The sequence below is a fragment of the Sesamum indicum genome, linkage group LG4 (assembly GCF_000512975.1).
Source record: "Sesamum indicum cultivar Zhongzhi No. 13 linkage group LG4, S_indicum_v1.0, whole genome shotgun sequence".
In the NCBI taxonomy this organism is placed as follows: Eukaryota; Viridiplantae; Streptophyta; class Magnoliopsida; order Lamiales; family Pedaliaceae; genus Sesamum; species Sesamum indicum.
The window spans coordinates 8852238-8875314 of record NC_026148.1 but is presented as its reverse complement, the minus strand read 5'-3'; the positions used below and the strand labels follow the sequence as shown (position 1 = coordinate 8875314).

At 37.3% G+C, this 23077-nt stretch overlaps 3 protein-coding genes across 4 annotated transcripts; 2 read left to right on the top strand and 1 right to left on the bottom strand.

Annotated features, from left to right (window-relative positions):
* On the top strand, positions 1913–15853 carry LOC105160311 (MAG2-interacting protein 2). Of its 2 annotated transcripts, none has more exons than XM_011077631.2 (12): positions 1913–2233; positions 2325–2373; positions 3738–3911; positions 4795–4996; positions 5101–5321; positions 5886–6870; positions 7604–8571; positions 9558–9640; positions 10514–10873; positions 11294–12491; positions 12640–12905; positions 12979–15853. In XM_011077631.2, exons 1-12 carry the CDS (start codon positions 2147–2149, stop codon positions 15610–15612), a joined length of 7227 nt encoding a protein of 2408 aa, XP_011075933.1. In that variant the 5' UTR covers positions 1913–2146; the 3' UTR covers positions 15613–15853. The 2 variants fall into 2 exon arrangements, with proteins under 2 accessions (XP_011075933.1, XP_011075932.1); XM_011077630.2 differs by having other exon boundaries at positions 1914–2233; positions 4792–4996.
* On the top strand, positions 16403–18508 carry LOC105160310. Its single transcript, XM_011077629.2, has 3 exons — positions 16403–17031; positions 17605–17764; positions 18119–18508. The coding sequence occupies exons 1-3, from the start codon at positions 16953–16955 to the stop codon at positions 18372–18374; spliced, it is 495 nt and encodes a 164-aa protein (XP_011075931.1). The 5' UTR covers positions 16403–16952; the 3' UTR covers positions 18375–18508.
* LOC105160309 (molybdate-anion transporter) lies at positions 18844–22361 on the bottom strand. Its single transcript, XM_011077628.2, has 8 exons — positions 22036–22361; positions 21128–21272; positions 20875–21043; positions 20406–20676; positions 19981–20246; positions 19680–19895; positions 19445–19547; positions 18844–19258 (listed from the first exon to the last, which is right to left on the bottom strand). The coding sequence occupies exons 1-8, from the start codon at positions 22184–22186 to the stop codon at positions 19200–19202; spliced, it is 1380 nt and encodes a 459-aa protein (XP_011075930.1). The 5' UTR covers positions 22187–22361; the 3' UTR covers positions 18844–19199.

The following is a 23077-nucleotide window of genomic DNA, read 5'->3' as shown; positions in this document are numbered from 1 at the left end:
TGCTTTCACTAGTTCTAGCAATTAGGTGAGAAATGAAGATTTGAAGGGTGAATGGAAAGTGATCCTCAGATTCTTAAGACTGTCTTTTACGCTAAATAGTGCTTAGTAGAGACAAAAACACACTTAAAAAATCACCATCCCCATTAATCTAACTCCTACCTACTAATTCATTTAAAATTAAAACCGACCATCACCAATCAAAGGTTAACACTCTGTCTGCTTCAACTAATATTCTCCTCAACTCGCCTTCACACAATTAATTAGGAAGAAGAAAGATGAAAAATTAGCCGCCGCTTCACTGTAGATATTACTGTTATTTTTTTGTCACTAGCGACGGCGCCAAATCCCATTTTGATGTAGGTCGCGCGAAATTCGGATCGGATCCCGAGTGTATCCTTCTTTTAAGCTACCTGTTAGTGGATCTTGAGAACAAAGCAAACGTGAGACTAGCCGAGTAGCCCTCGGCGATGACCCTCCGACGCTTAAGTTAAAAAAGTGGGGTCGAAAAGAGGAGATCGAAAATAATTGGGGTCGAATTAGAACGGAAAATGGCGGTAAAGTAGTAAATAAGACGTGGTTTGAATAACCATAAATGAGACTATTTATAGTCGTACGGTATCGTCTAGGAGAGCGACACGTGTTTCCCCCGAGATGTTGCCACGTCATCCCAATCCAAGGGCCTTCCAAAGAAATGCTTTATTCCCTTGTCAAAATTGATCAAAATAATCAAAATAGTCAACCACAAATGTGTAAATGCCTTAAAAAAGCAGGGGTATTTAGGTAATTTGATAATCTCCCTCATCACATTTGTCAACTGATTTTATTATAATTATAAATATCTTTTTATCGTTTGAAAAATTATATATAATTAATAGGCTGTTAGACGGTTATTAATTGGAGGGGGGGAGGATTTTTAATTGTCTTAAACAAAAAAAAAATATTTATAATTATGCTAAACATTAGGAGAGTCCGTTATAGTTTACCTAATGTTAGATAGAAAAGAGTTAGGCTGCAAGTATTTGGTGGTGCATTACGAGTTTATATGTCAATTACCTAACTACGTTGGTGGATGGGTAGATTTTTACCATTATTTGGATAAAAATATTTTTGAAACATATAAAAATAGTTAGGACAAAAAAAATTACAAAAATGAGTTAAACAAGAATAAATTGTATTTAAAAACTAAAATAATTTAAGAGAAGCTTAAGCATAAATTGTATTTCCCGACTCCTTCATTTAACTTAGTTTAAGCTTTAATACGAATAATACTTAATTTAAGTATTTGCAAACAACCTGTAAGCTAAGATCCTAAAATATTAGATATGTAGAAGATTATGAAATATAAGGAAAGTCTTTGTTCGACTTGGGCTTAACTAGTTTAGTGGGTGTTTGGAGATCTTATAAGTTTTTCTAAACGAATCTCATAAGATGTTTGAAAGTTTATAAGATTCGATAAAGTATTTAATATATTTCTGGGAAAAGGAGTTATAAAAATAAGATGTAAAAACTTGTAACTTTTTTTTTTAAAAAAAATAAAAATCTATCAATTTATTTATAAGATCTTAACAAATTTCTTGACATTAATTATAAATTTATAATTACTAACATCATCTAAGTTTATCCAAACACTATATAAATTAAATATAATATTTTATAAGCTCTAAAAATATGAATAAGTGTATCATTTAAATAAGTTTAGCCCAAAGTCCTCTTGGTCGTGGACAGGCCCACTGCGCTTGTAATGGTGTAAATATGGGCTTCCATATGGGCCCATAAAGGGCCCAATTGTATTCATTTTCACCTCGGGCTTTTTCTTAAGAGGCCCAAAACTTTCTTTGTTGATGAACGTTTTAGGCCTACAAATTGAATCCGAATTCCGAACAAACCCGACATTGATTCCATTTCAAGTCGCAGTTGGGCTAGCGCGACTTCAAGTTGGTCTCTGACTTTACCGGCAGGAAAACAGTAAGGAACCCAGGAAGACGGTAAAAAGCATCTCGATCTTCTCTTCCCTGCATAAGATTCCGTGCGATTCTGAGGGCCTAGGGCTTCAGATCTCATCCCGAAATCACGAGGAAATTTGGCTGTTGCTGTTGAGCTTATATACTTGTGGAATTATTATACATATAGGTATTTATGAAAATACATGGAGGAGACCGTACATGAAGTTCACTTCGAGACGCGTCGTCACGCTTCGAGACCTTACTCATCCAATTATCCTCCGCAGCAACAGGTTCGCTCTTAATTGATTGTTGATGCTGCATTTAGTTTTGTTTTTGATTGAGTTTCTGTTTAGTTAATCAGTTATCTTTTGATTGGTTAAGCTAAAAGAAGGTGGCGGAGGGAGTTTACTTTCTTATCTTCCATTTCGAGGTACATTTGACTTTCTCTGTATTTAAGGATCCTGCTTCTATTTGGTTGAACTTTATATTAATTTGTGACGTCCCTGGTAATTGTTGTAAAATGTTGATTAAATTGAATGGCATGCGGTTCGAGTGAAGACTATGTAGGATTATATTTGTTTCTCCTCATGTGTTTGGTTATTAAATTGAGGACTGTTGTAGAAATGTGCTGAGTCTTAAGTAGTGACTTCGAGTTTTTTGATAAATCTGGATCAATCAATCAATTTTTTTTCACTGGTAACTTCTTGTAAATACATTGATAGTAGAACGTGCTTTGAACCTTCAAATCACTGCCATAGATTCACTGCCAGCATTACCCACTAGCCGCTCTTGTGATGCTTCCATGAACTTAAATTTCCACAAACCTTTCTGCAATCACCACATGACAGCAATCATTATTTCCAACATGTATTCACTTTGAAATCAGCATTGCAAGTGATACTTTTTTCACTAGGCATCTCCTAATTGTTCCATTTTTCTTTTTTGGTCCTGTCTTTCCCTTATTTCTTTTTCATAGTCATCAGATTTCATCTGATCATGAGTGCTCTCTAGTGTGAGTCCTCCCTTAATGAACTTTTATGGCTATGGTGAACCAGTTGTGGTTGTGATATGGGAATGGGGACTTCCCCTGAATTGCCAGATTGGTGGAGTAGTATTGGAACATTAAATATATCACGTTGGTATGGTAATTTTGTCCTGACATAAGGAAGGATCTCAATCACATCCCGGGGTAGTCAGAATGTAGAAGTCATCTCTTAGATTTCACATTGATATTGCATGGGAAGAAAGAATGTTGTCAATCCATCAGGTTTCTGATACTATAATCTAATAAGTTGCCACTGATCCAATTATAGTGTAGGAAGATTTACCCATCTTCAAGCCTTCAGCAAAATGATTAGATCTATGATCTATGTTTTCACTTGTTATATATATCTCTAGATATCTGAGTTGGATGTGTAGAGCTGGACACCAGCACATTGCTGTTGTGTTACACAGAACTCTTCATGTTGTTCCAAATCTTGTGCCAAGCATTATACTACAACTCTCATCTATGTTTGCCATCCTTGTCCCGTTCCAAGATGGGCATCATAATTTTTAACTTCTTTTGTCATGGAATTGCACGAGAAAACTGAAGTGTCTCCGTAAAATGTCTTAAAGTTGTCAATAGATACAGGGTATTACTCAGTTTATAGTGCCAGTACTGAAGTTCCTTTTTCCTTTTTCATTTTTGAATTTGTCTTAGCTTTTGGATTGTGTCACATTCTGAATTGTTTTCAGGAGTTGCTTCAGTTAACTTAATTGCTGATTTATTATTCTTTATATTGTATTGTGAAGGAATTACTCGACTTAAAGAGAAATGGAGCGAATATAGGCAACCAAGAAGATTAAGAAGATTAGTGTCCTTGTTTGTCTCTGCAAGAGGTGATTATGTTGCTGTAGCAGCTGGAAGTCAAATAACAATTTTGCAGAAGGATAATGACTACCAAGAGCCAGTGGGAACTTTTACATGTAAGGTGCACTTGTCTGACTGCAAGTATATGGTTCAGGGAATTGGCAGTTGTCATTTATGTTGTCTCCATTGTTTGAGTCCGTTATGTAGACTTGTTTTGCAAGTCAGGCTACTTATAGTGTAAATTATTGCTCATTATATCCTCTTCCTAGAAACTAGAAAATTGTTGAAAGGACATTGTTGATGTGATGTGTTGAACGTAAGCACAAGAAGTTCGAAATGTTTTGGAATTTTATGAGTAGGTGACCTTGAGTTATAGCAGAAGGTATGTGTCCAAAATCTGTTTGATAAAGTTGGTGGAATTATTAGTATCCATTTATGTGGGGCATAAATTTATTTTGGCTATGTTGTTTATTTGCTGAAAGAATTTATGTTAATCTCGGAAAATTTATTGGTCAAAGATTGTTTCTGTTAAGTTTCCTTATTAGACTCCTGCCATTGTTCTGGGAGGAGAAGTAGATATAGGAAATTTTGTAAATATCTGTGTTATTAAAACTTATCGCTATGGAAACTTGAAATATGAGTGTTCTATACTTCTCTAAAAACTTTAGTCTCTTTCTAGAGATATGAGTGTTCTATGAAAACTTTAGTCTCTTTCTAGAAATATGAGTGTTCTATGAAAACTTTAGTATCTTCTAAAACCGGTCTTGGTATATTCATAAGGAGCCAAAAGTTCTCCAAAGTTTTGGGTTTTTCTTTAAGAAGTCATTTCTAAGCCATTAGTCAACTCATTGGCCCCAAGGAAGTTTATTCAGATTTCCTTATGTTACCTTCCATGATGTGTTAATTAATTATTTATCTCATGGTATTATGTCAATCTATTTTCTGATGCTTGCATAATTTTGTGCAAGTATTTACATTCTCTGCGGGTTTGCTCAGTAGGTGGGAGTGCTGGCACATTCACATGTGGAACTTGGTCAGAATCTCATGAATTACTTGGAGTTGCTGATGATACTGATACCATCTACATTGTCAAGCCAAATGGAGAAGAAATGACCAAAATTACAAAGAAGCACCTGAATGCCTCCTCCCCTATTGTTGGCTTGATTGTGCTGGATGATGCTTCTGATAAGAAATCCTGCTTGTAAGTGTGGTCAAAGATTTTGTCTCTTTACTAATTGTACTTTCAGTTGCAACAGATTAGACTCTCCACATTCTTAAGCTTTTGAGATTTAAAATTTTTTGCAGGTGTACCTTCACTGTCTTTTTTTCAGATGGTTCATTTTATGACATTGAGATCTCTAAGGATCCAAGTGCATCCATTTTTTCAAAACAAACATTAAACAGTGCATCAACACTAAGACACTGTCCTCCTGAAATTTGCTGCTGGGACTATCATCAGAGACTTTCTTTACTTGTTCTAGTCAGTAGTGCTGGTGATACAAAATCTAGAGTTAATGGGAGCACTGGTATTTTCACTGTCTTCCTCTTCAACTTAATCACTTAATTTTGTATATAGTGGAATCTATTACCCTGGCAAGGGTTTATTCTGCGAAGAAATGGCAACATATATATTAGCAATACAAGCTTTCCAAAAGTATAATGACATTGTTTTATCAAGTTGTTTGACTTATCCCAAAAACTTGATTACTTTGGATTGTGCTTTTTGTCTTATCACTGAGAGGTAGCTCGTGTAAAATTCAAACTCTGAAGTATGGAGTTGCTTATCGATTGTACTGTCAATTTATTTTTTGTGGCAATTCAGATTCATTTGTCAGATATAAATTTTTGCTTCTTGAGAAATAGGAGAAGCAAAATCATTCAAATCTCAGGTGGTGTTAATTGAGATCCTTGATATTTAGATTCAGCCTTTTACAAAAAAACTAATAGTAATTGAAGCAGATATGCATTTTCTTTTTTTGGGAAGTTGGGATTCTAGTCCTTCTCCAAACTCATTGCTTTTTTCTTTCTGGTCAGGAAGCAGGAACATAGATATTGTCTAATATTTGAATGTTATGACTCTTTTCCTGCAGGATCCCGTACTATATCTATCTGGAGAAGGAAAGATAAGTTACAAATGGAACCATTGGTTTTTACTCAAACTGAAGGTTCATATTCCATACCAAAAGATTATTCTGGTCAACTGACATCTCCAAAAGTGCTGTTCTCACCTCGAGGAAACTTTGTTGCTTCACTGGATATGGAAGGATGCTTATCCACTTTTCAATTTGATGAAGAAAAATGTTCCTTCTCAAAACTTTCTGATGTTAAGAGCTGCAACTCAGAGGCGACAATTGATATTTCAAGCACTGGGACAGGGTTACATGATATTGTGGATTTTACTTGGTGGTCTGATGAAGTACTTACAGTCGCAAAAAGAAATGGCAATGTGGTCATGGTTGACATTCTTAATGAAGTAAATATATCAGAGAATGATCTTGCATATTCTCTTCCCCTTTTAGAAAGCGCACAACAGTCCCCTGGGCTGGTTTTTCTTCTAGAGAATACTTTAGGTGAGGATAGCTATAGATTATCTGAAAAGAAAGATCTGATTGAATGTGTCATGAGAGAAAGGCCTAATCAATTGGATATTTCCAAGCTGGAATGGAATTTAGTATCATTTACAAAAAGATCAGTTCTTGAAGTTTATGATAATCTGATTAGCAGTCAAAGGTATCAGGCTGCTCTCGGGTTTGCTGATCGTCATGGGTTTGACAAAGATGAAGTGCTAAAGTCACATTGGTTATCTTCTTCCCAAGGAGTGCACGAGATAAATACTATACTGCCCGCTATCAAGGACCTAGGTTTCATACTTTCTGAGTGTGTAGAAAAAGTAGGACCGACAGAAGATGCAGTGAGAACTTTACTTTCTTTTGGGCTTCGCGTAACGGACTCTTATAGATTTTCTGACTCAGAAGATAACGGCAATGGGCAGATTTGGGATTTTCGTTTGGCAAGACTTAAGTTATTACAGTACAGAGACAGGCTGGAGACATTTCTTGGGATAAATATGGGCAGGTGATATTCAAAGTCACGTTTTACCTCTCAATCAAATTGGATTATGATTTATTTATGTTTCTTCATCTTTGGGAGCCAGAGTTTTACTTGTGCTTCTAGGTTAGGTATTTTAGTTTTCTCACCTAGGATATTTTTTCGGAAGCATTTCCAAGTTGGGGTCTGCTTCACTTTGTGTGCAATTGCAACAATCAGCTTCTGGATTTCTTCATATCATCAACAGGATAGGTCTAAGTCTGCAATGGGAATTTGCATTTCAAAACATATTAATAATCCAGAGAATTTGGGAAGTCTCATTTATCCTCCCTTGCATTGTTTCATATTTATGGACCCTCAGATAAATCTCTGTGCAAGGGCTTGTCTGAATACTGAAATAGCTTCTCATTCATTAGTTATTATATCCTTTGGATCCTTTTGACCTGTTGTTGTCGCTCAGTGAAAATATGCGTCACCTTATCTTTTTGCTTCACTTAGTGCAATGTACTCGTGTTCAAAATTTAAACTATATATATATATATATGTAGCTCAGGTTAAAGGTGCATGTGTTGTGTGCATATTGAAGTAGGAAGAATTTGTTGGCATCTTTAGGATGAAAGATTTGGAGCATCAGGTTAAGGCACAAAATCAATGGTAACCTCAAGAACGGAGCTTAATGAGCTTCTGTTGTTCTTTTATACATGGTAAAAACATACTCATGATTTTCACTGACTTGTAGCTTAATGACTTAGCTTTGCAGGTTCTCTGTGCAGGAGTATGGCAGATTCCGTGATTTGCCCATCAGCAAAACTGCTTTGCTACTGGCAGAAAGTGGAAAGATTGGGGCCTTGAACCTTCTATTTAAACGGCATCCTTATTCTTTGATTCCTTCCATGTTGGAAGTTTTAGCTGCTATACCTGAGACTATACCAGTTCAATCCTATGGACAGCTGCTTCCTGCAATTTCTGCTCCTTCGAATATTGTTCTCAGAGATGAAGATTGGGTGGAATGTGATAAAATGGTGAAGTTTATCAACGAGGTCCATCAGAATCATGAGAGCAATATCCAATTCATGACTGAACCCATCATAATGAAACACATGGCATTTCAATGGCCATCCGTTTCTGAACTTTCTTCATGGTACAAAAAAAGAGCTAGAGATATTGATACTTTAAGTGGTCAGCTAGACAACTGCATGTGCTTGGTTGATTTGGCAATTCGTAAGGGAATTTCTGAATTGAATCAATTCCTTGAGGATATTTTCTACTTGCACCAGCTTATATATTCTGATGAAAATATAGATGAGATCAGCTTTTCTATGAGTCTTGATACCTGGGAACAACAGCCAGATTATGAAAAGTTCAAGTTGATAATGATGGGAGCCATTGAGGATAATGTAATTCCTAGATTACATAAAAAGGCTATTCCGTTTATGCAAAGTAGGTTTCACACATTGACTGGAGTTTATGCCGCCGTTGATTATCTTACACGAGATAATACTGTTGACTCATTTCTGGTCAGATGGCTGAAAGAACTTGCTTCACAAAATAAACTAGACATGTGCCTAATAATAATTGAAGAAGGGTGCCGGGACATGGCTAACCATCATTTCTTCAAGGATGAAGTGGAGCTCGTTGATTGTGCTCTCCAGTGTGTTTATCTGTGCAATGATTTAGACAGGTGGAGCACTATGTCCACCATTTTATCTAAACTTCCACAGATGCAAGGTAAAGTTTTCTGAAGACATTATTCTTGAATACTTAGTCAAGTGTATCATCTCTCTAATAACATTGGGTGGGTGTAAACTTTATCTTAGTCTTGAATCGAACATAACTATATCTTAATGTTGTTAATGATAACCCAATCTTTGTTTAGCATAATTTACTTCTTGTTTTCTTGTAAGCTGATGATCATCTACTATTTTTTAATCCAATATGCAATACTTATTGCATCTTGAACTACAGGCAGCTCTTGAGAATTTTCTTTGTTTCTTTTCATTTTTTCTCCTTTAAATTTGTTTAGTTACACTACTACTTATTTTATGTAAAAATGAAGTGAGAAATATGATTAAATTTTGTTAGTACTCTCTATCTGTTCATCTGTCTCTCTTGTGTGTGTGTGCGAACGTGCGCTGGCATTTGGTTACTTTCAGTGCATGTGCCAAATACTAAGCAGTTCCGGATGGTGGTATTTTGGTCCATTCATCGGGAGAGGTAGGAATGAGTGATTTTTGTATAATATTTGTTCCTGGAGTCCTGATACAGATGGTTACATTGCAAGCAATACAGGGATTATTTAGAATGCAGTTGCAGTGAAGATTCATAATTTTCTTTGTACCATATGTTCTTATTTTGAATTAATGATCTGAATTATCTGTGAAACATTTCTTGCTCGAAGAGAACTAAAAGGAAAAAAGATCAAGTGGAATTTATGAGTTATATTTTTCTGGTATCTTTTAATATATATAATCTTTCATATCATCTCCGTTTGATTTATTTTAGTTCTTTTCACATGGATGATCACAAATGAAAGGAATTTTAGAAGAGTGAAACTTGAGTTTGAAATAATGCAAAGATGTGTGTAAAACATGTTAAGGGATATTAATAGAGACAATAGAACTTATTTATAGTGGTTTCGGATTTCGTTATTTTGTGCAATGATTGGACTCCTAGTGTGAGTTGTAGGAATGTAACTGAATTTCGTGAATTGACAGAAATTGAGGCCAAGGATATTAAGCACAGACTTAAACTTGCAGAGGGCCATGTGGAAGCAGGACGATTGTTGACATATTATCAGGTAAATTCTGCTGCCTGCCTTAGTACTTATTTTCTGTATGATATATCAGGCAATTAATATTATGTTTCTCTCCCAGCTTTCAGGCAATTAATATCAGTGTTTTTTGTTTATATTTCCCTTAAGGATGTTTGAACATAGAGGAGCATCAGAAAAACCTGAAAAGTTCTCCTTGATGAGGAGTTTCCTGAGTGGATAGACCTTTTCTTCTACTGGTTGTCGGTGACTAATTCGGGATGAGCTTTGTGATAAAATGAGTTATTGTTGATTTAATTTTGCAAATGCAGTTTAGCATAAAGCATGCAACTGGACATGGTCTAGTCACAGGAAGTTATGTCTGCTGGATGTGATATGTTTAGCTAGTTGTGTAATGACTGAGAAAAGCTAATGTTCTGCACTTACATCACTATTTATTTTGGATGAAATTGAATAGGGGAAGAGTTGAAAAGGCTATTTTCTCTCTTTTCATTAGGAAACACTTAGATTCTCCTTCATGAGAACCTCGTTGGTTCATCCAGGATGCTTTTCAGTGGGTATTCAAGGAAGTGTCCAAATGCCTAAGCAGCTGTTTCTCTGTGAATATTGTATTTTACTTGATAAGCACTTAAGCTGCCACATGGACTAAGTTCCTCTTCAGGATGGCCTTTGACGTATTACTTGTCTCTGCACAGTCATCATATAGCCTGAAGAAGTTTTTCCTTTTTTAGTTTGTTGTGCTTTGCTTTTGAAAGTGATATGTGGGAGTGTGAGGATTATGCCAATATATTGCCTTTGCAGATGCATGTGCTTGTGAATACCCAGTTTGGGTTCATGTCATTTAGAAATTCATTTGGTGATTCATAGACTTGCACTTAATGATGCTTTATCTGTGTTCAGGTCCCGAAGCCCATAAGTTTCTTCCTGGATGCACATGCTGATGAAAAGGGTGTAAAACAAATTCTTCGTCTTCTACTTTCAAAATTTATCCGCTGGCAACCGGCACGGACAGATCACGATTGGGCAAACATGTGGCGTGATTTGCAATCTCTTCAAGAAAAGGCATTCCCGTTTCTAGATCTCGAGTATATGTTGATTGAGTTCTGCAGGGGATTGCTTAAAGCTGGAAAATTCTCACTAGCAAGGAATTATCTGAAAGGTACCAGTTCTGTTGCTTTGACAACAGATAAGGCCGAAAATCTTGTTATTCAAGCTGCTCGAGAGTATTTTTTCTCAGCACCAACTCTTGCTTGCCCTGAGGTAATTCTCGAATCTTAGCTCCATTTATCTTGACTATGTAATGGATCCTCTTGTAGGTTTATGTGGTTACTTGGCTTTTATGTCTGAGTGGTTAAGTAACATGCTTGTGTCGGGCATGAAGCACCCTCGGGTTGTCTGATGATTGAATCTTCCTCATTTATTCTGTTATGGGTTGTGTCTTGAAGTTAGTCCTACTAATGTTTATTCATTAGAAAACAATTGCAAAATCGCTTTCAATGACCTTTGTTCTTGGTTGCACAGAGTGCAAATCAGAATCAGGCCCACCCTCCTTATCTATGCTTCTTTTGTTTGCAACTCTTCTTTTACTATATTAGTCATGGGAAATTTTGGCTGTCAAAAATTTCCTTGGTTCATGTCTATGTTTAAATAATTGATCAATTTTCTGGAATTTGCGTTCAGATATGGAAGGCTAAGGAGTGTTTGAATATTTTTCCTAGCAGCAGAAATGTGAGGGTAGAAGCTGACATCATTGATGCTATTACTGTTAGACTTCCAAATCTTGGAGTCAACCTTCTTCCTATGGCATTTAGGCAAATAAAAGATCCTATGGAAATCATTAAGTTGGCAATTACAAGTCAAAGTGGAGCTTATCTAAATGTTGAAGAACTTATTGAAATTGCCAAACTTCTTGGATTGAGCTCACAGGAAGATATATCAACAGTTCAAGAAGCTATTGCGAGAGAAGCAGCATATGCGGGAGATGTGCAGCTGGCTTTTGATCTTTGTCTTGTGTTGGCCAAGAAGGGCCATGGTTCTGTTTGGGACTTGTGCGCTGCGCTTGCCAGAAGCCAAGCCCTTGAGAATATGCATTCAAAATCCCAAAAACTGCTTTTAGGTTTTGCTTTGAGCCATTGCGATGAAGAATCAATTGGTGAGCTTCTTCATGAATGGAAAGATCTCGATATGCAGGACCACTGTGAGACTCTGATCAAGTTGACTGGAAGAGAGCCAGCCGAATTCTCAGAACCAAATTCCTCAAACCCAGGGGAGTTCTCTGGCAGGATTGGTTTCAACTCCGAGGACCAGGAACCACAGGTTACAAAAGCAAAAAGTTTACTCTCTTTGGTTGCTCAAAATTTGGCCTCAGAGAATGGATGTGATGGGGGAACCCTCCTAAATGAGAATGGGAAAGTGGTCTCTTTTGCCGCCTCACAGCTACCATGGTTGCTCAAACTGAGTGAAGATGCAGATTTTGGGAAAAGATTAACTTCAGGTTCAGTGTCCAGAATCCAGCATGTTAGTATAAGGACTAGAGCAGTGATGACTATTTTATCATGGTTGACAAGGAGCGGTTTTGCCCCAAGAGATGATTTGATCGCCTCTCTGGCTAAATCTATTATGGAACCACCTGTTTCTGACGGGGAGGATGTCCTAGGTTGCTCTGTTCTGTTAAATCTTGTAGATGCCTTTCATGGAGCTGAAATAATTGAAGAGCAGCTTAAAATAACAGAAAACTACCGTGAATTTTCTAGTCTAATGAATATGGGGATGCTATACAGTTTGTTGCACAGTTGTGGCTTTGAGTGCAAGAGTCCTGCCCAAAGGAGGGAGCTGCTGCTGTCTAAGTTTCAAGAGAAGCACAAAACACTGAGTTCAGGTGATTTTCTTGTAATATAAGACCTTACAGCTTTTATATATCTTCCATAGAAGTTACTGTTTCAAAATGTGTTTTGCTAGGAATTTTTATTTTTCATTGACATGCTTTTCTTTTGAAACTTGCTGCGTTTATGTTGTTTCAAATCCAGATAAATGCACTGAAGTACCTGAAGCCCAATCAACATTCTGGAATGAGTGGAAAGTCAAATTAGAACAACAGAAGCATGTAGCAGATAAATCAAGGGTATTGGAGAGCTTAATTCCTGGAGTTGAGACCTCTCGGTTTCTTTCTGGAGACATGGAGTATATAGAGAGTGTTATCCTTTCTCTTATTGAATCAGTTCAAATGGAGAAGAAGCAAATCTTGAATGATGTCCTCATTCTAGCTCATACCTATGGTTTAGATCGCAGCAAGGTAAGTGTATCATGTAAGTTATGTTATCCATTTTGCTATGCTGATGGTTCTTAATTTATTGCTCATTTTCTAGGTGCTTCTATATTACCTCAATGCTATACTTGTTTCTGAGGTATGGAGTGTTGACGATATCATGGAAGAAGTTTCAGATTTTAAGCAAGAAATACTTGCTTGTGCTGGAGAAGTCATTAAATCCATTTCTTCATCTGTTTACCCTGCAATTGATGGCCATGATAAGCAGAGGCTTGCATTTCTTTATGATCTACTTTCTGACTGCTATATGCAGCTTGAAGAATCGAAAGAGCTACCATTTGCAACTGAGCATAATCTAGTACAAAAAAGTGCACTTGGGCTTGCACAGTTTTGCAAAATTGTTGGGCAAGAATGCAGCAGGATCTCTTTTATTAAGGGCCTCAATTTTAAAAATATTGCGGGTTTACAGGATCTAAACTTTGGTTGCTTCAACAATGAAGTATGTTCTCAAATAGATGAAAATAATGTGGAGGCTTTAGCGAAGATGGTTCAGAACCTTGTTCTAATTAACGATGATACTGCGCCTGAGGGTCTCTTATCATGGAAATATGTATATACACATTTTGTATCAAGCTCTTTGGTAATTTTAGAAGGTAAAATTGAAACCAAAATTCATTTTCAAAGCTCTGAAGAAGTTTGCTCTTTTATAAGTGAGATTGAGCAGAAGTATGATGTCTGTAAAAATTATATCAGATTCATGGAGTCTCCAGGTGTCCTGGACACAGTGCTGCGATTTTTCACTATCATCTTATACATTAATAAAAGGTTGAGGACCTTTCCTTGTGACTATTCTGGTAAGGAGTGCCTTGTGAAACTGATAAACTTCTGGCTCAGACTGATGACTGATATGGAGGAGCTGGTGTCTCTCGACATTTCAGGAGAAAGGTTCTATTCAGAATATTCAATGACATGTTTGAAAGTTCTCTTGGATTTGCTTGTCAAGGGGATAGTATCACCTAATCAGGGTTGGTGCACTCTCATTAACTATGTGACATATGGTCTTAAATGCAGTGTTGCTATTGAAACTTTTAATTTCTGCCGAGCAATGATATTTTGTGGATGCGGGTTTGAAGCTATAGCTCGCGTCTTTTCTGAAATTGTAGCACAGTTGCCAGCTGGATCATTGTTGATCACAACCATTGAGAACACTTCTGTTAATATCCAGGATCTTCCAAACCTATATCTGAGTATACTGGAAACTATTTTACAAGAACTAGATTCTGGGTCCCTTGGACAGCAGAGTTTACACTGCTTACTTTCGTCTTTGAGTAAACTGGAAGGAGATTTGGAGGATCTGAAGAAAGTGAGAAGTTCCGTCTGGGAGAGAATGTCAATGTTCTCTGGCAACTTACAGCTGCCAAGCCATCTTCGCGTCTACGCCTTGGAGCTTATGCAATTCATCTGTGGTAGGAGGAAAACTTTGGATGGGTTTTCTTCCGAGGGACTGGCTGACCTTCTACCTTGGGAAGGGTGGGATGACATGAAGAATACAATTGCAAATCAAGATATATCTGAAGACTCAACTGCAGAGGATGTGTCCAGTAGGTTTACGAGTACCCTTGTGGCTCTTAAATCTTCACAGTTGGTTTCATCTATGTCTGCTAGCCTGGAAATTACACCAGAAGACATAGTCTCTGTGGATTCTGCTGTTTCCTGTTTTCTAAGAGTATCAGAAGCAGCCACCACTACATCACATGTTGGTGCTTTGCTGGCTATGTTGGCGGAGTGGGAGGGACTCTTTACAACTGGAAAGGATGAAAATGCTCCTGTGGAAGTATCTGATGCTGTGAACAACAGCTGGAGCAATGACGACTGGGATGAGGGTTGGGAGAGCTTCCAAGAAGAACCAATTGAGAAAGAAACCAAGGAAAGCAATACCCCTTCAATTCATCCCCTGCATATTTGTTGGATGACGCTCATCAAGAAACTGGTAACCTTCTCCAGCCACAGGGACGTATTGAAATTGCTAGACAAAAATACTGGCAAAAATTCTAGAGCAGTACTGCTGGATGAAGATGATACTTGTGATCTGACTCGAACTGCGTTGGAAGTGGATTGCTTTTTAGCTCTTAAGATCGCATTATTGCTACCATACGAGGCAATACAGTTGCAGTGCTTGGATGCCGTTGAGAAGAAGCTGAAGGAAGGAGGCATACCGGACAATATTGCCAAGGACCATGTCATGTTTGTTCTTGTTTTATCATCTGGAATTTTATCAAGCATCATATCAAAAGCTTCGTATGGGTCCACATTTTCATGCCTTTGCTTTATGGTTGGTAACTTTTCTCGTCGTTGCCAGGAGGTGCAGGCATCTACCATGAAACATGCCGCCGCCACTGGAGGTGAGAAAAATAAAGAAAACCTCGATTTCCTCTTTGCAAAACTTCTCTTTCCATGTTTTATCACAGAGCTTGTGAAGGCTGATCAGCACATTCTAGCTGGATTTCTGGTCACAAGATTCATGCACACAAATGCTTCACTTAGCTTGATCAACATCGCGGAGCCCAGTCTGAGAAAATACTTGGAAATTCAATTCCAAGAGCTACAAGAAAGGCAGCCCTGGGAGAATATGAGTTTCTGTGAACCGCTGTTGAACACTGTTACCAATTTGAGAGACAAGTTAGGAAATTTGATACAATTGGCACTCTCGTTGATTCCAGCCGATATTAGGTGACTATCACTTTACCTTCACACATCCCTTGTATACGTTCCTGTAGTAGTTTCTACTAGGTCAAAAAATCTGTGTCTGAACGACAGCTGAAGAAATGTATTCTATTACGTTCTCTTACAGGACATTAGTATTACACATGGTGAGTCTACATAATCCTTAATGAATTATTTTGTAGAAATAATTCTTTTTGCAGAAGGCTTCTGATTCTTTTTAGTATAAATGTATTTCTACATGAAAGTTGGCAGTGGGTTTCTTTTTAAGGGTTGTTACTTATTGTTTTCTGGTGCCTTATGCGAAATACTTATTTGTTATTTGAAAAATTATAAATATCTCCCAAAAAGTGATAGATGTCTAATAAACACTCTCTTGTGACAGCCCATTATAAGAGTATATTTGATTTAAGAAGTTTGTAATTTTAAAAACAATGAAAAATATATATAGTTATAGTTAATTTCAGAGGAGACTCAGTTGTAATTTATTCTAAATTATTTGGAAGACAATGGCGCACACAGTAAATATATTTTACAGGTGAAATGATATAGGAATTTAGTTGAAGTGGAAGTGCAATGGAAACCACATTATTTCAGCACATTAGATATTATGCTCTTTTTCATCTTATAAAAATGATAAAACAATAATAAGCTAAGCTCCCTTTAAATACTATGCTCTATTTCTGTGAAAAGGGAAAAACGAATATTGATATGTGAGAAAAAAAATTTTATGGCATTTCCGACTGTCTAATTGCAGGTTATCCACCCCTTCAAACTGTACAAGAATCACCAGGAAACTTACATTATAGACACTCGAAATCAAAGGGATCTATTCTAGGATGCTACTATTGATTCTTATATGCAACCATTTATAATGGAAAACCCTAAAATTAATTTAGAGAAAGGGGAGAAACACAACTCCCTCTTCAATGTCCCCATGAGGAGAATCAAATAATCTGGATACAAGACTTATTTATGAGAGATTTCTTGTTCCAACTGTGAATACATGCGTGTGTGTAAGAAAAAAGAAAGAAAGAAGAAGAGGACATTTTTGTGGTTGAGAAAATTGGAGAAACCCCAAAAAGGAAAAAAGAAAAACAAAGTAAAAGAAGCCTACGGGTAAAACAGTTGACAAGGTGTACACGTGTCAGACAGAAGGGTCCTCTTGCTCATCCGAAAGAAGTGACACATGACGGCCAGCTTGGCCACTATATGCACATCAAATTTTAGACTTTCTCAGAAAAGTGAACGCTTCCGGGAGCAAGTAGATAGATTCAATCACGCAATCTCACTCTCACTCTCCGCCTCTGCAATTTTGGTACTCTCAGAAGCTGCTGCTGATGTAATTAGGACATGGAGAGTATGCCGACGGATCTTTGCCTGAAAATTTTCTGTTGGTTGGATCATCAAAATCTTGCAGCTGCTCAATTGGGTCAGTCTCTTCTTCTGGATTTGGAACTTCTTCAAGTTGATTTCTTGAATAATTTTATTCTTTGGGCTTATTTTTCGTTTCGGATGGTGAATTCCTGTTAAGATCTGAATATGGTCAGTTGAAACGTACTCCAATTGTACTTTTCTGGGAACAATTATTCCTTCTATTCATCTGGTTTCCTTAGATTTATCGATGGATATCAATGTTCTTACGTTATTTTTGTATAGCAGTTGTTTTCTTCATGAGCCATTTCTACTCTGTAGGAGCAGATGGAAAATTGAAGTCGTCTAAGTTCTATGATCTAAATGTATAGAGAACTTAGACTTTATAACTCAGATAAATCCCATTTGAATTTTGATTTTTGGAAATCTTCAAATCACACATACACATATATATAAACACATACAGACGTGAATACATATTACATCGATCTTTTCACAACAATACCATTCTAACAATATGCATAAAGACTGCAATCAATTGATCATATATGGAAGCAGTAGATTGCTCTTTGATGAAGGATATGGGTATCAGTAGATTGATGGAAAAAGATGCCTGCTTTTGTGGTTCAAGTGTGCAGGAAATGGAGAGACTTAGCCTCGGACGACATGCTGTGGTCTAATCTCTTTAAAGAAAGATGGGGGATTGATCGCTCCACATTTTATGCCCCTGAAAACTCTAAGTCATGGAAAGATGTATATATTGTTCAAGATCGCTGTGATCGAGTGGGATTGTAAGTCTAACTATATGTCTCATGAGCGAGCTTGCTAAAATTATGCTTGATTTACTGCTTCATAAACTACTATCATTTGCTTGACTGTTGTTGATTATGACACTCAACAGAGGATGCGCATAGCTTCCTACATTTTGCACATGTTTTGGTTAGTACAGAAATGACATAGTTCACGGGTCAGATTGATGGATGTTTCTGTTATTTAAGACCATGAATTACGTTATACTGATTTATGTGCGGACGACGTTTAAGTTCTGTCTGTGTATGCATCTCAATGTGCGCTCATGGACAATCTCATCATTCTTATTCAATTCTTGCACTGCTTTTGCATTGATGTTAAGATTTCGTTTTCAGGGGGTTGAAGATAATAAGGGAAGGAGATGACTATTTCTTAGTTCACCAAGGTCAAATTCAACGGCATTTGGGTTCGAGACAACCAGAATCACAAATATTCGGCTCATTTAACTGGCAAAATGGCAATAGAGGAAGGGCAGATTCTGTAGATGAAGAGCAACCATGTTCGAGTTCAAGTATTTTAGACAAAATCCTTTTCTTTATTGGGGACATGGAAGTTGCTTCAATTCATGCAAAACGAAGCCGGTTGCTGTAGATATCTCTCAACTTGTGCTGGATTTAAAATTTGTACTTCTGTTAATTTGTATTCGATTCAACTGAAGCAATTTATATGTACGTAATTCAGACAATACAACCATCCATTCACACTGAAGCTTGCGCCTTATTCTATCTTTTAACGGTCAATTATCTTTTAGTCTCATGTGTGCAATGAAGACTCGGAATCAGTGAGTTCTAAACAAAATTATTCCATTAAACTATCGAAATCTCTAAGCTCCAAAAATTCTTCCATGCCATGCATTTATGCCCATGTAATAGTGCTAATTCGATTAAATGCGTAGCATCATATGCAAATTTAAGCTTTTTTTAATTTCATTCTGGTTATCTTCAGAAAGAACCATTTGAGAATTCTCATAACCCAAAATGAAGGATAACAACCAATACACATAAGACCAATTAGTTGGGTCATACAGCTGAAAACGAAGTGCAGGAAATTTGTGCCAACATTAAGCAAACAAATGTAAGACTGTTAAACCAACATGACATTGTACTCTTACAGTAGAAATAAGTATCGAATACAAAACTAGGGCCGTCTCGACCAAGATTAGGAGAAAAGACATCAGAATTATGGGAAATATTGGACTACCTTTACAGCAAGGGACAGACCCAAGAGATGCTAGCATGTTTCTTAATCTTGCAATCTCGACAAGAGAAGAAAATGTTGATAGAAGCATTTTAATGACTCTCTCCCCTAATCTGCTGTATTGCCACCTAAATTTTTCTCTAACTTATGTGATAGTCACAATAAAATTAATTGTATACTCAACTACACAAGATGTTGTCTGCCGATTGTGGCAGTGAATTAAGCATTTAATGGCTCAGCCTCTGAACTTTTGTCCTTCAACATCCATTCTTCTGTCTCTGAAAAAATAAAAAGAGAGAAAGGAAGACAACCCGTTAGAATAATGCAGGCATCTTCCTTGAGTATGTCTAGTTACTGACTTCCAAGAAGATGTGCAAATTTAACCAGTTTGTTAATGTTACATTTAAAAATTTCACAGCATTAGACTTTAAGAAGTAATCAACTGTGAGCAGCGTGCCACTTACTTGGCTTATCTCCAATTGCTGAGAGCCGTCTCTGCAGGATGGAGGCGACAAAGAGGAAGATGGAGCACATACCGAACATAAAGGTCATGGGGAATGCACTAACCTACAAACGTTGAAATAATTGTTTAAAATCTTGCAATCACCCAGTACATGAAAACACTAATCCTTAAACTGGGAAGCAATTGTTCATGCAAAAACCCATGCATATAATATAGCAGAGATCCAGAAGACATACATTGTATAGCACAATGCAAACAAAGATGTTTAGTGGGATGCGGAAGAAATTCATGATGGTGCTTCGAGCTTCCTCAGGGATGTATTGGGATCTCATTTTCATAATGGATGGCCAGAAAATCCCAACACAAGCTTCAAAAGCGCAAAAGCCAAGAAGTTGGAGACAACCTGCAAATGAGATGCCACCCCCTTTCACCACTGAAGGAGGTATAAAGAACTGTCACAAAGCAGTAAGAAGTTAGATGTGGTCCAACTCCACCAAGAAGAATCAAGAAAAAGACCAAACAGAAACTTGAACATACATTTGTCAATATGGGAAGCAATAGAGAGGCCGAAGAAATAACAAATACAATCTGCATGTAGCTCTCCACTTTAACTGCATTGCGGGCCAATAAGCGAGCTGCGATTGAGCTTCCCAACATTGAAGCTAACATGAAAGTAGCAAAAATAAAACCATGGGGAATGTCTTCATCATTCGGACTGAGAGCAGGTGTCCAGAGGAACACAAATGTATACATTGAACCTTCAAACAAAGACTGGATTGCACCAAGCAATGCTATCTTCTCATCTGACCATGAAAAACATTACATCAAAAGGAATCATTGAGAAGTATCTGAACTGGTTAGACGGGAGCCTACAACTGCAGCCTTTAACTTATCTTTGCAGGAAGTAGATTATCAAGAACTTGTATCAGAGAGAATATGTTAATTACAAGAATTAGGACTACCTGAAGCAATTGCTACAGCAGCGCCCTTGAATTGAGTAAGCAAGTTCTTGTTCTCTGAAGGGTCTCCATAGTTCTCAGTCCATGATGATAATATTATAGCCATTCCAATAGCCAGAAATATTGCAGCAGCATCAAATGGAGATACAGGCCCAAGATTCAAGGAGTCAACAAGCGTATTCCCAAACAACCCAGCTAAAATGGCAACAAGACCATTGCCAAGGAATATTGCCTTGGAGAAAGTTAATGAGAGCCATTGTGGATCAAAGCCCCGCTGCAAATATGATAGAATGCAAGATTGCCATCAATAAATATTCTATATCGATTACCATAGTGGAAAGAGAAAAAGGACAAGAGATTATGCATGAAGAGGCCACATATATTGAGTTATAAGCTCACACAAAGGCATATGCAATACAAGATTTGAGATTGCGGAAGACAGTGAGAGCAGTTGTACATACGGAGACCTAACCTTGAAGTGTTCTGCAACAAGCCATGACTCAAATGCAGAAAACAAGAGAGATGTGGCAATACCACCCAAAACACGTCCAATCATCAGAACTTTGTATTGTGGAGAATGCTTCGTAATGCAGCTCAGTATATATGTGATGCAGTAAGTAACACATGCTCTCTTCCGACCCCTGCCATTTGATTACAGAACTCAGAATAGGAGAACATTTCAGAGTAAAAGTTAAAATCCCATTACTAGAGCAGGTTATTCTCACTGTTTATCTGCTAGAGATCCAACAATGGTTCCAAACAACATGGAAGACCCAAATCCAGCAATAAATAGCTGCCCAATTTCACCTTTCCCAAAACCATAAGTACTGTAAAGGTAGTACACATATGGACCCTGCAACCAGTCACCAGCTATTCCCACATGGAAAGCAAACCATCAGCAAATGCGAATATCATAGTTTACAAAAATTACCAGAATTAAAGGAAATTTGTGAAAGCTCTTCCCAAGAATAAGTGCAAACAAAAGAAGAGCAACATAACAACATATAAGATGGTGAACAGCTTGATTCATCAGAATGATGCATATGCTTATAGCTTAATTGATTACACACCACCCACACACTAATTATTAGACCCAACTCCATATAGCCATTGACATTATTCTAACTCTTGTGCAAAGAATCCAGATTCACCATTAAAGAATGCCCTCAGACCTTCTTTAAGGCCTTAATGAAATCACACCCACATTTCTCAGATCCAAAAAACAGAGCACTTAAATAACATAAGTTGATGCGTCAAACACATCAGATTGTACACAAACGCTTTCAATATACAAACAATAAGGATGAAGCAGCAGCGCGCATTCTCAAATCATCTGTCTCCAAAGGCTGCAATCGGAACAAAGATCTACTATATTGGACCAACATCGTACATACACGATATCCAAAAATTATGGGAAAAAGGAAATGAAATATTACGTAGAATCCAACAGATACTTGTCAAAATCGTAATGCAACAAACATTTTCCCCCGTATTTTCCACCGAAACCAAACAATAGGCCAATATTTCCCCGAGCATTTTTGCTCACACAAACTGAACTGGATCAAATCAAATTACGCAAACAATGCGACATCAAATACCCCCAGATCTAGGATGAAATCACAAATTTACCTACCCATCATGAGAGAGTAAACGAGCAAGTAATTATTCTTGAAGGAATTGAAAGCTGAAGAAGTATTTATCCGATCTTTGTTGCTCTTACTCAGCTCCAACCCTGCCACCACGGCGGCCAACGCCCCAAAAACCATATAGTAAAAGATCTCCATTATTCTCTGCAACACAACACTCAACTGTTTGGTTTCTTTTCTCCTCTCTTACAAAAGAGAGTTTTGAAATGCAGACTCTCTCCGTCAGATCTTTGAGTGTATTATTATTACGTTTACAGAGATGGGAGGGAGCGTGTGTATGTGTGCGTATATATGTGTTAGTGTTACGCAATGGAGTGTGGTTGTGTGTGTGTAAGAATAGGAATAGCTACGCGGCTTTGCTGTTTGTCTTAAGAGGACACGTGGCGGGCCATGTTGGTGTCGGTAGCTGGACTTTCGAGCGGGGTTACAAACGGATCTTGGGGGAGTAGGGGAACTGTGGGACGTGGATTTTCTCATCTGTCAATTTGGAGCGTCGGATTTGATGTATGGGCCCACCAATTCGCGGGCTTTCTGGGGTAGAAAACGAATTCCAACAGAATGAATTAGGTGGATGTTGGTTGCGAAAAATCAAAGATTTTTACATTAAAGTCGCTATTTACAGTTTCCACATTAAAATTGCAATTCAGAGAACCACCTTTTTAAAGAAAATATGATTGAATAGAAGAATTTCGTTTCTTCCATCAATGCCCTTACAAAGAAAAGAAGGAAAATGAAGAATTAATGGAAGAAGTGAATGCAAAAGAAAACACGATTTTAATATGATTGTTGGTAGAGTGTTTCCAAGACTGTTGCATGAGGAGGAGGAGGAGCAATGTATATGAAGAGCAGTAAAGTGGGTGCAATAAATGTCACATGGAGATTGACGTGACTAAATTCGGAGACCTAAGACGTTATGCCTATCTTGTTGTACTTGTACCATAATTTCTCAAGGAGGCAGGGACCTCCACACCTATACACTCATTTTTAACAATTATGATACGTCTGTATATAATAAATAATTTTTTTATA

Coding starts and splice junctions, on each gene's coding strand:
- LOC105160311 (XM_011077630.2), top strand. CDS start 2,147: ATGGAGGAGACCGTACATGAAGTTCACTTCGAGACGCGTCGTCACGCT. Junction 4,997..5,100: donor TCTGATAAGAAATCCTGCTT/GTAAGTGTGGTC, acceptor AATTTTTTGCAG/GTGTACCTTCACTGTCTTTT. Junction 12,906..12,978: donor ATGGTTTAGATCGCAGCAAG/GTAAGTGTATCA, acceptor CTCATTTTCTAG/GTGCTTCTATATTACCTCAA.
- LOC105160310 (XM_011077629.2), top strand. CDS start 16,953: ATGGAGAGTATGCCGACGGATCTTTGCCTGAAAATTTTCTGTTGGTTG. Junction 17,032..17,604: donor TCTTGCAGCTGCTCAATTGG/GTCAGTCTCTTC, acceptor TTGTGGTTCAAG/TGTGCAGGAAATGGAGAGAC. Junction 17,765..18,118: donor CGCTGTGATCGAGTGGGATT/GTAAGTCTAACT, acceptor TTTCGTTTTCAG/GGGGTTGAAGATAATAAGGG.
- LOC105160309 (XM_011077628.2), bottom strand. CDS start 22,186: ATGGAGATCTTTTACTATATGGTTTTTGGGGCGTTGGCCGCCGTGGTG. Junction 19,896..19,980: donor TGCTTCCCATATTGACAAAT/GTATGTTCAAGT, acceptor GCTTTGTGACAG/TTCTTTATACCTCCTTCAGT. Junction 19,548..19,679: donor TTTGCATTGTGCTATACAAT/GTATGTCTTCTG, acceptor CAACGTTTGTAG/GTTAGTGCATTCCCCATGAC.